The sequence below is a fragment of the Haliotis rufescens genome, unplaced genomic scaffold (genome assembly GCF_023055435.1).
Source record: "Haliotis rufescens isolate VD_foot unplaced genomic scaffold, xgHalRufe1.0.p SCAF_14, whole genome shotgun sequence".
In the NCBI taxonomy this organism is placed as follows: Eukaryota; Metazoa; Mollusca; class Gastropoda; order Lepetellida; family Haliotidae; genus Haliotis; species Haliotis rufescens.
Window position 1 is genome coordinate 24,118,455 of NW_025963824.1, and position 15,454 is coordinate 24,133,908.

General features: G+C 41.6%; 1 protein-coding gene across 1 annotated transcript in view; it reads right to left on the reverse strand.

Annotated features, from left to right (window-relative positions):
• LOC124131228 overlaps positions 1-14,380 on the reverse strand; it is a 43,663-nt gene extending 29,283 nt beyond the window's left edge. Inside the window, exon 1 of the mRNA XM_046494341.2 lies at positions 14,275-14,380. Within this exon, the coding sequence (XP_046350297.2) occupies positions 14,275-14,305 (31 nt within the window). The 5' untranslated portion in view covers positions 14,306-14,380. The remainder of the gene's footprint in view (positions 1-14,274) is intronic.
• Between the last annotated feature and the right edge of the window lie 1,074 nt (positions 14,381-15,454).

Consider the following 15,454-nt stretch of genomic DNA (forward strand, 5'->3'; position numbering starts at 1 on the left):
GCATCATCAATCTACGCAATTGAGATACGATGACATGCATCAGACAAGTCAGTGAGCTTGCGACAACGATGGGTTGCTGAAGACCTACTCTAACCCGGATCTGTACATCAGATCAGTTTAAATTGTCATAACAATTCAATAACATGGCCAACAAGGTTATAAAATATTAACCTTCATGAAGAACATTCCCTCGATTAGAATTTTGTTCTTATCGGATAGGTAGGGGATGACGCCATCAAGTCGTGAACCTGCAGCCAGCAAAGTGACAACGGATTATGGCCTAGTAACGATCAAGTAGTGAATTGAGATAACGATGACATGCACCAACCAAGTCAGCGAGTCTGACCACCCGATCGCCTCTTACGACAAGCAAAGTCGCCTCTCATGGTAGGCTTAGGTTGCTAAAGACCTATTCTACCCCGGATCTTCACCGGAGTTATCTAACGTTATAGCAATCATCTAATAACCCGAGTCATCTAACGTTATAACACTCATCTAATAACCCGAGTCATCTAACGTTATAACAATCATCTATTTATCAGGGTCATCAAACGTTATAACACTCATCTAATAACCAGAGTCATCTAACGTTATAACAGTCATCTATTAACCCGAGTCATCTAACGTTATACAAATCCTCTAATAACCCGAGGAATCTAACGTTATAAAAATCATCTAATAACCCGAGGAATTTAACGTTATAACAATCATATAATAAATCGAATAATCTGACGTTATAACAACCATCTAATACACCACACATAATGATTGGACATATTTTATTATTTTATTTCTGAAATATATATTGAGCGAGAAGGATGCAGAGTCAGATGGATCAGTCGTCACGAGTAGAAGTGTCTATACCATGACCAAAGACGCCCACCTCTCCGGTCGTTCCTCGGCAAACAATTGAACGACGCCTCATTGGTATTACTAGTATTTTCGTCCACGTGACTATCACATGTCCTTCGTACGTTGATGTTGGGAAAAGCAGAGTGAAGTTAAGTCAAAACCTGTAGGAGAATCCTTCCATTTACACGTCCTAGGAACTCTTGGAAAACATAGCAATCAATGTTTTCAGTGACAAATCCTTTTTTGATTACTAAACTAACATTAATTTATTTGACTTTTTTCAATAATAACCACACAAATACCTGTCATAACTACCCATAATATATAAAACATCTATCTAGAGTTTAAACACAATGTATTTGATGTTTAACACCGCAGTATCAAAGCTATATGATGACACACACAAAATAATTGAGCTTAGATCAATCAAACATGCGACTGATCCTTAAACGTCATAATGCTTCTTGCATATGTCAATCTGACCTAGTGAGGGGTAGATCAACAGCTCTGTAAACAAGTAAGAGTTTTCACATAAACGTGGTAGAAATAGACCACTGTTGAGGTCACAAGTGTGTACTCTTCAATAAAATCATGACACCACGTGTGCGATTGTAAATATCCGGTGTTTATGTGTTATATAAGTACATACTCGAAGGCATAAAATGAGTTACAGATAAAATGTTATGATTTCTGTCTGACCCTGGTGTGTTCCCCACAGGCGTTTATGTCATAATGTGTGAAGCCGAGTTCTGGTGTCCGCCGCCGTGATGTTGCCATCTTCCCAGGGCAAGAGAGTTTTACTGACTTTAAAAGTCCAGTTTCCACCCTTGCCGAACTAGGCTGTAATTCCTGGGCTCGATCGTAGCGCCACCACTGGCTGTTACTAGTTATGTCCCTTCTGAGCCTCTCCTTTAGACCAATCAGATTCCACCTCACGTATCGCTTGCATTTGCTTCACACAAATGGTGGAGCCCAGTCAGGACGATCTGATCGATAATCAAGATCTATATTGTTATAAAACGGGTCTTACATCGCGAAATGCATCAAATCACGTGAGCACCTTGATTAAAAATATGAAAAGATTTGGGAAATATCTGCTGACAACGAGTTGGCGGTGCACATGCTTTGCAAATCCTGCAATCGACCGAAATCTGCACGACAGTTTACGATCCGGATTTCGATTTCGGTGCGCGAGTTTGATTGGGCTATGCATAGACTCGTTAGTCCAGCCAAAATGTAACTCCAGAATACCAGCTTAGTTCGGCAAGGGTGGAAACTGGACTTTTATAGTCAGTTAACTCTCATGCCTCGGGAAGATGTGATGTTGCTGGAATAGTGTCAAAAGCGGCGTAAAAGCAGCCTCACTCAGTCAGCAACATCCTAGCAATACCACGACGGTGGTCATCGATAAGCGGATTCGCACATTGCACCCAAATGAGATTCAAACCCGGGCCTATGAGCTGATTAGCTAACGCTTATCTCACTGCGCTACCAACCACCTCGTTTCAGTTTAAGTATATAAAACCAGCATAAGTCTGACTAGTATAAGCTGCCACACACCCGTGTTTTGAACGAGACGTCAAACTCCATTAACCTCAATCCCTGATACATACTTAATGTTTGTTGCAGACGTCTCTTGAATGTAGCTATGGACATCTGCTAGAAGACTATCATGAAGGTAAGAGACATAAAAAGGATATTTGAATGGCATGAAGAAAACGCGATATTCACTGGTACAGTTTTGGTGTTTTTGCAGACATTACTTGTGAGTGAGTGAGTGAGTGAGTGAGTTGGGTTTAACGCCGCTTTTAACAGTATTCCAGTTATATCGCGGCGTGTCAGCTTAATAACAGAGGAAAGCCGACGCAGGTCTCAGACGCTTACCACTTTGGTGAAACCCACGAGCACGGTTATGGTGCTGACAAACCTAGAAACATAATCGGGGCGAACCGGGATTCGAACCCACAATCATAGGTTTCATATTTAACTATACATCATGAGAGCAACAGAATAGCCTTGTATTTGAATGACGTATAACGAACTGCCCACGACATCACAAGTCCCGACTGGTACAAACAGACACATTCACGCGTGTTGGCACGTTGCAATAGACGTGAAATCATCTTAAACGACCCGTGAAGATCCGGATTAGCGTAGGTCTTCAGCAACCCATGCTTGCCGTAAAAGGCGACTCAGCTTGTCGTAAGAGGGTGACTAACAGGATCGAGGGACCGAGGCTCGCTGACTCGGTTGATGCATGTCATCTTATCCCAATTGCATGGATGATGCTCATGATGTCAATAACTGGACTCGATTATAAACAGACCGCCGTCATATAGATGGAGTATTGCTGAGTGTGGCGTTAAACAAAAAACAAACAAACATCTTAAACGCGACGTGAAGCACCAGTCACGTGATCACGTCACATAACGGGTAAGTCATACCCTTACATTTGCTTGTTTATGCGACAGAATTAGGTTGATTGTTCGTGCTGTATATATTTATTGGTCGACCTGCTAGGGCACCCCTATGGACCCCCGCGCGCCTCAATAGCGTTGTTTACCTGGCTACAATAGCTCATTGTAAATCACTGTTACGACGATACGACCTCATGGAGGCTAGACTTGGTCCTCAACAACTCCTGCTCGTCGTATGAGGTATGGTAACGGGTTGTCAGGCTCGCTGACTGGGTTGTGCGTGTTATCATACCCCGAAGGCGTATGACGTTGTCCATCATATCAATCACTGGTTTGTCTGGACCAGACACGATTGTGTACAGTCTGTCGTCATGTATATGGCACATTGGTGAGTTAAGCATAAGGACGGACTGGTATAAGCGGACACACACACGTGTTTGCACGTCGCTATATACGTGAAATGGTCTTAAACGCGACGTCAAACCCCGCGTTTGAACTAAACCCCAGTAACCTCAATCCCTGATACATACTGAATGTGTGTTGCAGACATCTCGTGACTGTAGATATGGACATCTGTTAGAAGACTATCATGAATGCAAGATATATAAGAAAGGATATTTGAATGGCATAAATAAAACGCGACGTTAAACCACATTCATTGATACAGTTTTGTGTTTACTTGCAGACATTTCTTGTGTGTATCTGTGGAAGTATATATTTAACTATACATCATGAAAGCAACAGATATACAAAAGAATAGTCTAGTATTTGAATGACGTAGAACGAACTGGTACTAGTGAAGCCCCGACTGGTACAAACAGACACATTCAAGCGTGTTTGAACGTTGCAATACAAGTGAAATCATCTTTAGCGACCCGTGAAGATCCGGGTTAGCCTAGATATGAAGCAACCAATGCTTGCTGTGAAAGGCGACTTTGCTTGTCGTAAGAGGCGACTCGAGTGATCGAGGTTCGCTGACTCGGTTGCTGCATGTCATCTTATCCCAATTGCATTGATATGCTCATGATGTCAATCATTGGATTGTCTGATCCAGACTCGATTATAAACAGACCGTCATATAGCTGGATTATAGCTGAGTGTGGCGTTAAACAAAAAACAAACAAACAAACATCTTAAACGCGACGTGAAGCACTAGTCACGTGATCACGTCACGTAACAGGGCAGTCATACTCTGTCATACTCTGTCATACTTTGATTATTCGACAGAATAAGGTTGATTGTTCGTGCTGTATATATTTATTGGCCGACCTGCTAGGGCACCCCAAAAGAGTCTACGCGCCTCAAGAGCGTTGTTTACCTGGCTATCATAGTTCATCGTAAATCACTGCTACGACGATACGACCTCGTGGAGGTGAAACAGGATAAGACTTGGTCCTCAGCAGCCCATGCTAGTCGTATGAGGTGTGGTAACGGGCTCGCTGACTTGATTTGTGTGTGTGTTAGTATCATGCCATGAAGGCGTATGACGTTTTCCATCATATCAATCACTGGTTTGTCTGGGCCAGACTCGATTATGTACAGTCTAGATCTATCGTCATATATATGTTATGTTGGGGAGTTTTTAACAACAAATTAAAAAAATATATACAAACTACATGAAATATTGCTGATGCGAATAACATTGTCACTCCCTCACTCACCTATAACTATTTCATCGAAAGTTAACTTTGAATAAGGATTCCAGATTTAAAAAAAACCAAGTACACGTTTGAAAAACAAGATGGCGGCCTCCTCTGAGCCAACACTGGTTTGTGTTTTCGATTTGCCATCTTTATTCAAAGTTCACGTTTGATGAAATGAAGTATACGTGTTCAGAGGTAAAAGATTAAGGTGAGATGAGATGAAATGGGGTTTCACGTCGCGTTCAAGATTATTACACTTATTTAGCGACGTGCATGCACGTGTGTGTATGTGTGTGTGGCTGCTTGTACGTGCTAGTCCGGATTAACGCCAATTTTATAGTGTTAGCCCACTGAACTACCATGCCGCAGATGAATGAGTGAGTGAGGCTTAACGCCGCTTTTAACAGTAGTCCAGTTATATCACGGCGTGTCAGATTTGTGTCGGAGGCAAGCACGAAGTGATGCAGGTCTCAGGCGTTTACCACTTCGGTGAAACCCACGAGCACGGGTATGGTGCTGACAAACCTAGGAACATATTGGGGCGAATCGGGATTCGAACCATCAATCATAGGTTTCTGGCGTGCTCAAGGGACGCACAGAGAATCGCGGCGCCTTAGACGACTGGACCACCCGTGCCCCCACGCCGCAGATGAACATGAATACCCTACTCAGACACAATATACTGACTCTGAGCCGACCAGTCCTTGTTTAGCCCCTTAATGCCGAGCGCCAATGAAATATTGCCAAAAGCTGAGTAAATCCTAGCAATAAAAGCGGAGTAAATCCTAGCAGTAAAAGCGGAGTAAATCCTAGCAATAAAAGCGGAGTAAATCCTAGCAATAAAAGCGGAGTAAATCCTAGCAATAAAAGCGGAGTAAAACCTAGCAATAAAAGCGGAGTAAATCCTGGCAATAAAAGCGGAGTAAATCCTAGAAAAAAAAGCGGAGTAAATCCTAGCAATAAAAGCGGAGTAAAACCTAGCAATACCACAACTGGGGGCACAAATATTTGGATTCGCACACTGCAATCGTATGGAATTCAAACCCGGGCCTTCAAACTGAAGAGTGAACGTTTATCTCACTGAGCATTTATAAAAGCAGTATATATAAAAGCAATTTCTTTTCGCGAATACCTGGCGTCGTCACTGATTTTCAGTGGTCCATTCACATAATTTTCACAGCTTCTTTGCCCTTTTCGCCAATCTCGACTGGCTATTCTCTAGTATTGACAATTTATATTATGTTATTTTACTGATCACACCTGACTATGTCCCTTGTTGATACAAGCATACACCAATCCCTGGTACAAATATTTCCAAGAAATCCCCAAAAAGCTGATACAAATCAGGTCAAAGTTACCCGAGCATCCCTCAAACCGTGTCAGTCTCCATCTCTACACCGTCCAAATCCACCACTTGTTCACCCCCGAAAATCTGTTTGTTAACTGTTTCCTTTTCGTGTCCAGAATAATACCGAATACAGTTGATCTATCTATTTGTAAGTTCTTTTTGATATCCACACGGAAAAAGACGGTTCTATTTTAACACACATTCTTTTGTCGACATCGGTGTAAGTACAATAAAACCGGTTTTACCTCAAACACAGGATTGGTAGTGTGAGGTGTTCGTGGACTCCTTCATGTACAGTGCAACATCGTTTAAATACTTTATCGGCTGCAACATTTTACAAGGCAATAGGTTCTTAAGGGTACTTAAGTAAGAAACTGAAAACACGTGTTTTACTTTTAAATCAAACTTGGGGTAGGGATGGGGATGACTGTCCGAGTTAGTGGACAACTGAGTTGTCCGAGTGAGTTGAAACGTTTAGCGACGTTCCAGCCATAGCATTACTCTCTGTGTCACTCGTCCGACGCATGTTCATCTTGCGGCAAATTGCATCCATGTCAAATCGTACCCAGGTTTTCGGGTCTACACTAACTGACACGTGAGGCCTCAACATGTTAAGTATCATTCAATGATATTATAGCTACGTTTTAAGTGTTAGATTTTTAGCAACATGAAATAAAATTTCACTTTTTGTTGTTTAACGCCGCGCTCGGCAATATTCCAGCTATATCACGGCGCTACTTCAAACTACTTGATATCCAACATGTTACCCGTGGAAAGGATATCAAACATGTGGGCACAAGGAATGGGCTTCATACTTGGCGGGAATCGAACCCGGGACTCCGACGTAACAAGCGAACGATTTCACCTCTTAGCTTCCAAAATAAGGTGTTCGATAATTCAACTTGATTTGTCATATCATATCTTGTCATTGTGTTAACATTCCTTTCACAATTAAAACACAATGTAAAGCAAACATTTACCGTTTGGAATTCTATATTATGTATCCACCTACCGACTAAAGAATCTAATCTTATTTAACGTTAATATACCCTTAATTTAACGCTTTAGCTCTCTAAGTATTAATCTAACGTTGTCGTGAGTGAACTTGCCAACGCTGGGTCTCACAAAGCAAACTGCTGGTGTTTACTGAAAGGAAGATATTGGGTATGTATCAACCTCACTTTGTCGGGTCAAACGTTCAGGGTTGTTCCTAATCATAAGCAAACGGTGTAGGCCAGGATAAGAGAAGGCCGTATACATTAGGTGCGTTTCAATTTGAAATTACCCTTTGCTTCTGGCGAATAAAATATGACTTGTCAACGTACATATTTCCATAAGTACCTTCATCCGCCAGCCAGTAGGGGTACGGGTCGGAATGGAGACACTGATTTACGGTTATTCGAGAAACGTTTGTATCATTTGAACATTGCCAAGTTTTCACCTCTCCGTTGGAGATTCGAATACGATGCAAAAAGCAAATTTTCATTGACGTTTCTGAGTTCCATTTTTCTAATTTCCTTTATTCACATCACTGAACTTGAAATATTGCCTTTAATTTAAAATAACAAGTGACAGAAATGTAAAAGGTCTTTTGTCAGTCATGTAATGATTTTAACTTCATGGCAATACTTCAAAGTGTTCCACTGTATATTACATGTAGGAGTAGTTCACTCATTGAGATTCAACCAACGTAGCAGCACCCGGACATGCTATTTTTTCCCTGTTTAAATGTGCAGTTTGTATACCAGCCTGTGAACGACAGCGTCTAGACACACAAACCACTGACTTAATTCAATAACATCGCCCTAGCCATCGGGATAAACTGCTCTGACGATAACAGTGGGGTATAAATGCAGCTGGAGGGGGTGGGTGTGACGGTTGGTGTCAGTTTGTGTGCGTTCCATCACGATCCACTATGTCACCTCTTCTTCTAGGGACCAACCTGCCGGGTAGTAGTAGTAGTAGTTGTTGTGTCAGTGGTCAATGTGTTTGTTTGTTGTTTGACGACGCACTCAGAAATGTTTAAGAAATATGTTTAAGATCTGTAAATAGTCCGGATACTATGGACCGGACAATCCAATGACTGACATCATGGGCATCGATTCACGCAATCGGGATACGATGTCATACATACCGTAGCATTAGTAGTAGTAGTAGTAGTAGTAGTAGTAGTAGTAACTACAATAGTGGTAGTAGTAGTGAGTGAATGAGTGAGAGAAAGTGGTATTACATCGATTTTAGCAATATTCCAGCAATATCACGGCGGGGAACACCAAAATGGGCTTCACATATTGTACCCATGTGGGGTCCTCGAACCCGGGCCTTCGGCGCGACGAGCGAACGCTTTAACCACTAGGCTACCCAACCGCCCAGTAGTAGTAGTAGTAGTAGTTGTAGTAGTAGTAGTAGTAGTAGTAGTAGTAGTAGCAGTAGAAGTTGTAGTAGTAGTAGTAGTAGTAGTAGTAGTAGTAGTAGTTTGAGAATTGATAGTAATATTAAATGTGGTAGACGTGGTACAAGCAGTAGCAGCAGTAGTAGCAGTAGTAGAAGTAGTAGTAGTAGTAGTAGTAGTAGTAGTAGTAGTGGTAGTATTGTTGTTGTTGGTGGTGGTAGTAGTAGTAGTGGTAGTGATAGTAGTGGTGGTAGTGATAGAAGTAGTAGTAGTAGTAGTGATAGTAGTGGCGGTAGTGATAGTAGTGGCATTAGTAGTAGTGGTATTAGTAGTAGTAGTAGTGGTGGTAGTAGTAGTAGTGGTAGTGATAGTAGTGGTGGTAGTGATAGAAGTAGTAGTAGTAGTAGAAGTAGTAGTAGTAGTAGTGGTAGTGATATAGTAGTGGTGGTAGTATTGTTGTTGTTGGCAGAAGTAGTAGTAATAGTAGTAGTAGTAGTAGTAGTAGTAGTAGTTAGACGAGAAGTAGTAGTAGCAGGATTAGGGTTGGTAGTAAAACAGATGTAATAATAATAGTAATACTAGAAGTAGTAGTAGTAGTAGTAGTAAAATCAGTTGTAAGCTTAGTAGTAGTAGTAGCGGTATTAGTAGTAGCAGCAGCAGAGGCCCGCAGCAGTAGTAGTAGTAGTGATAGTAGTGGCGGTAGTGATAGAAGTGGCATTAGTAGTAGTGGTATTAGTAGTAGAAGTAGTAGTAGTAGTGGCGGTAGTGATAGTAGTGGTAGTAGTAGTAGAAATAGTAGTGGTAGTAGTAGAAGAAGTACTAGTAGTAGTAGTAGTTGTAGTAGTAGTAAAAGCAGCTGTAAGCTTAGTAATAGTAGCGGTATTAGTAGTAGCAGCAGCAGAGGCCGCAGCAGTAGTAGTAGTAATTATTTCATTTTAGTAGTGGTAGTATTGTTGTTGATGGTAGTAGCAGTAGTAGTAGTGATAGTAGTGGCGGTAGTGATAGTAGTGGTAGAAGTAGTAGAGGTAGTAGTTGTATTAGTAGTAGAAGTAGTAGTAGTAGTGGCGGTAGTTATAGTAGTAGTAGTAGTAGTGGTGGTAGTGGTGGTAGTGATAGTAGTGTCGGTAGTGATAGTAGTGGTAGTATTATAAGAAGCAGTAGAATTGGAATTCCGGCAGGGTTGTTTCTGCCTTCTAAGTTGGATGTTGTCGATCCTACAGGTAATATGAGCCCCAAATGTTGATACGCCGTGTTGGTTTGGGTGTGTGTTCTGTTCGTCTACCCGGGGTACACACTCTGTGTGACCAGTCCTGTGTTACCAGTTCACACGCTGGGCAGGGTGGGGTCAAGCAAACGGTACCCAGCGGACAAGTTTACCTGGCCCACTTGATTGCTTCATATCAAGGGATGCTCTGTTTGAACATCGGATCATGGCTTACGCTTCATATCAAGGGATGCTCTGTTTGAACATCGGATCAAGGCGAACGCTGTGGCATACCTTTTATAAATGGGTAATTGACACTCGGCCTTTCAGTAGCCAAACAGAGGCACGCCCTTGTTATTTTATATACGTTTTCATTATTGTTTGCCATAGTTATGTATCTAAGTCAGAAGTAAAATAGGTGCAATAAATACAGATATAACGTCACTCTATTGTTTCAACTGAAGATTATTTGTAACGGATTGACAGCCTACTGACCTACTTTGTGCAATGCAAATTTTTAGCTCGTGCATAAATTCTAGGCACGTGCATTACGAATGTACTTACTAGAACGATCAAATCTCACAAAACGCACGTGCAGTACGAATATTGTACTTTATCAAGATCACGTGGACCAATCAGATCTCATCATTCCGACATGGGGTATGATAAACATGGAGGATGTTCAAATGCATCACGGATATAGAAGCATAAAATGCAAATTATTATGTATTACGAATGGTCTGCATGGAATTGCCGTTCATCATATTTGTGTTGCATTTATTTTCATTTACCTATAGTTTATTTTAACTATCAGGCTGTATTTAAAATCCAATTACACAGTATTTTGTTACTTTGATTCTGTATTTTAAATCATATTTCGCACGTGCAAAGGGTCATTCGTTACAAGAAAATATATTCGAGAGCTTCGCTAATAATAATAATGATAATAATAATCACAACAACAATAACAATAATAATAATCTATTTATTTACTCTAAGCACCTTAGACATTATTACCCCGGTAAATGGACCCGTGTGCACTCGATATTCATTTTCAGCTCCCTGGGGAGTATACAACCAAAGCGAATGTCCAAATACTTGTGTGTTATCAAAAAAAAAAGACGCAACGTTAATAAAAACATTGTAATTGGACTGATGTTGTGCATTGCCTAACGCGCCACTTAAGTCAAGGGACGTAACTCCAAACCTGACGGTATTCCGAATTCTACCACAGATTGACCCGTACTTGTTTTTTTTGTTAGTTTTTTATATCGTATAAAGGTTTAAAGCGGGGCCAACTAACCAAAAAAAGTAGTCTGTCCCGGATATAATTTTTCGCAGTTTGTTTATACACAGACTGTTTATTTGGTCTCAATCTCTTAGTAAACAATGTTTAGATTGGCTGGTGAGAACCATGTCCCTCGTTGAAGCCATGCCTTCCAGTAGTATAACCACGGAGGCACCGTGCTGTTTGTTTGATGGTTAGAATGAAATGCTGCGTAATCTTACTGGAAAACACTGAAATGTGGAACAAATATTTTCTGATTTCAGAGGCATGCGTTAGCGAGTGATTTCGTCCTCTTTCAGCACTGACAATAAGTATCATTGGTATTTTGTTAGGGTTTTGTTGATATTTATCAGTTGACTTTGAGTAATCGTACGTATTTGTGAATGAGTGAATACTGCTTCGTGCCGCAATGAGCAATGTTGTAGCTTCAGCATAACACTTATACATCGGTTTATCAAAGTGAGTGAGTGAATTTGTTGAAGGCCGCAGTGAGCGATATTCAAACTATATGAGGCTGCCTGGAAGTGATCGAGTCTGGACTAGACAAACCAGGAACTAGTACCTCATACTTGTCGAAAGACCTACTGCGTTTACTACTTCTACTTCTACTACTACTGCTACAACTACTACTATACTGCTCGCGCTACTACTGCTACTACTATACTGATCGCGCTACTACTACTACTACCCAGACTCCATAGTTTACAGACTACTGTGAAATGGCTGAATTATTGCGTGGCATCGTACCCAGACGCCCTAAAAATCAATCACTGGATTGTCTGGTACAGACACGAATATCTTGAAAGGCCATCGCCATATCGCATAAAATGGCATGTAAAATGTGCGACCCGTGAAGATTGGGGTTATAATAGGTCTTCAGCAACCCTTGTGTGTCGTAAGAGGCGACTTTACAAGTCGTAAGAGGCGACTTTACTAGTCGTAAGAGGCGACTTTGCTAGTCGTAAGAGGCGACTTTACTAGTCGTAAGGGGGCGGTCGGGTAGCCTAGTGGTTAAAGCGTTCGCTCGTCACGCCGAAGACCCGGGTTCGATTCCCGACATGGGTACAATGTGTGAAGCCCATTTCTGGTGTCCCCCGCCGTGATATTGCTGGAATATTGCTAAAAGCGGCGTAAAACCATACTCACTCACTCACTACTAGTCGTAAGAGGCGACTTTGCTTGTCGTAAGAGGCGACTTTGCTAGTCGTAAGAGGCGACTTTGCTAGTCTTAAGAGGCGACTTTGCTTGTCGTAAGAGGCGACTTTGCTTGTCGTAAGAGGCGACTTTGCTAGTCGTAAGAGGCGACTTTGCTTGTCGTAAGAGGCGACTTTGCTTGTCGTAAGAGGCGACTTTGTAAGTCGTAAGAGGCGACTTTGCTAGTCGTAAGAGGCGACTTTACTAGTCGTAAGAGGCGACTTTACTAGTCGCAAGAGGCGACTAACCGGATCGTGTGGTCAGGCTCGCTGATTTGGTTCATGCTTGTCATCGGATCACAAATGCGTAGTCGCCTCTTACTGGAATCGAACCCGAGTCTACGGCGTGACGATTAAGCGCTTGTAACATCAGGTTACCCAACTGCCCATCCTGCACTCTCTGTGGCCCCGTGCCAACTTGTGTCCAAAATGCATCTCTACGCATATGTTTAGTGACGTACGTTTTGTTTGTTCACGAGTACAAATGGCGGTTATATAACAACAGACTTAGCAACACGCATGAAAACAAGTAATACACTTTAATGTCGTCACGCCCAGTTTCACCTCATACGTCGCGAGGTGACAACTAGCTATAAATCAACGCACACGACTTGCCGGTCTTACGGTCGCGCATTATAGTAGTAGTAGTAAGAGGTAGTAGTAGTAGTAGTGGTGGTAGTAGTAGTAGTAGTAGTAGTAGTAGTAGTAGTGGTGGTGGTGGTAGTAGTAGTAGTAGTAGTGGTGGTGGTAGTAGTAGTAGTAGTGGTGGTAGTAGTAGTAGTAGTAGTGGTGGTGGTAGCAGTAGTGGTAGCAGCAGCAGTAGTAGTAGTAGTAGCAGCAGAGGCAGCAGCAGTAATAGTAGTAGTAGTAGTAGTAGTAGAAGTATTATTAGTAAAAGCAATTGTAATCATAGTAGTAGCAATAGTAGTAGTAGTAGTAGTTGTAGAAGTATAATTAGTAAAAGCAATTGTAATCATAGTAGTAGTAATAGAAAAAGTTGTAGTAGTAGTAGTAGTAATTATGTCATTGTAGTAGTAGTAGTAGTAGAAGTAATCGTAGTGGTAGCAGTAGTAGTAGAAGTAGTAGTATAAATAGTTATAATAGTAGTAGTAGTAGTTGGACGAGAAGCAGTAGTAGCAGGATTAGGATTAGTAGTAAAACAGATGTAAAAATAATAATAATGGTGGTAGTAGTAGTAGTAGTAGTAATTATTTCTTTTGGTAGTAGTAAAAGTAGTGATAGTAATAGTAGTGATAGTGGTAGTGGCAATAGTAGCAGAAGTAGTTTTTCAATATCACTGATTCCTGATAATTGAGACTGCGTTGACATGTTGTTTTTGGATCAATGCACCTGTACTAATTACTTATGACAGGGGGTCATGACGGGTGAGATCGGGGGTGATGTTTACCAACACTGTAATATTGAAGCAATCTGGGAAGTCCTGCACATAATGGAATCTGGGCCACACACATCAGTGTCCCACCCCCCAGGGACGTGCCGTGTTGTCGGGGTATGATGACAGACAGTCAAGTACATCAACGAGTATGATAACCTGATTCAGTTTCGTAGCCCCTGACCACTTGGAATAAACTCCCCTCCCCCAACTGCCCCCAGAATGTCCTTGACAATAGGTCATATTGAAAGCACCCTGAACTATTCGTTCACTGAACCTAAGCGATATTTTTGCGGTAAATTTAATAGTGAATCAAGTCTTCATATGTCCAACACGTGTCCGTATAACATATCATAGTCGGGGATAAGCCCTAGCCGTGGCAACTGGACTGAGTTTCATAATCGAAAGTTAGAAGCAATGTGTTTGCTGAAAGGATTAATTTTTAAAAAAGTCTCTGGTTTAGCAGCTGTAGCTGAACAGTACCTGGTCTCAATACAAAATCCCACACACCATTACCCTAAACAGATATATCTCCTTGGCCTACCTGGGAGTAGAGGAAACAACACTCGCCACATCACTGCTTCGTCCGACCTCCGAGTGTACGACGCACAGTTACAACCCTAACATATATCTTTTTGACCCGAATAATGATTACTTAAAGGGAGATAACCGCTACATATGCTAAAAGTAAGTTTTGTTCTCCCTTAAAGCCCGTTTCAGAGAATAAATGCATGGACGTCAGGTTATGAATTATTTATGACCGTGCGGTTGTTCCCCTTTGTTGATCTAGCCATTCAAGATGTTTTTGAGGAGTGATGACGTGGCAAATTTTAAGCCTTCCTTTGTACTATCACTGGAAGATACCAGCGCTTACAGTCCCAGGTTCTGTTTCAAACACATTTTAATTTTTTTTTAAAAATAAGTAAATAAAATACACAAGAGGAATCTCAGTACACAGGTTTATTTACATACCACAATGACTCACATGGACATTTGACAGGTCATGCACATGCACGCCAAACGCGGGTATTAACAAAATGGCCGCTATTCACAGAGAGCACAACGCGTCCATTCATACAATTCACATCACAAATGCGACACATAGACAGTCGACAATTCACACAGATCACGTGGAAACATCAATGGCTGCTCTTCAAAGAGAGCATGTTGCACCCATTTTGTCAATTCATACCTCAATGCAACACATACAGGCAAGTTCTCTCATCGGAGGCGATGTATAAAAGCACCCAAAGAGAACTCAAAGAGACCACAGCGGTGTACGAAGTTATTATACGTATTGCCATAAACGAGTCACGAGCATTTAAAGTCTGAGCGAACAACCACGTGTGTTGGCACAAAGTTAACACTGTCTCTCCTTACCCTAACAAAGTGGGAAAAGTAGTGAGACTGACTGACACCATGTTTACCTCACAGGCGGCACAATACATTTGCCTGTTGCCCTCAGCTTTTGAGCAAGACTACTCCGCCACTGCTCTCTACAACTTGTCAAGTCACCAAGGGAGGCAACACCCCATAAGCCGGAAACAGGCTGTTGTTGCGTGAACATTTTGTTAACCCAGAAATCTGTACATAAAAGAACTTAGTGTGACACACACCCCCAACCTTTCCCTTGTAAACAAAAAAAGGCGGTATTGGTGTCCCTACAGTGTTACCACATCCTAGTATGGTAGTGGTATTTGACTTGATTTGGTGACAGCATAGGA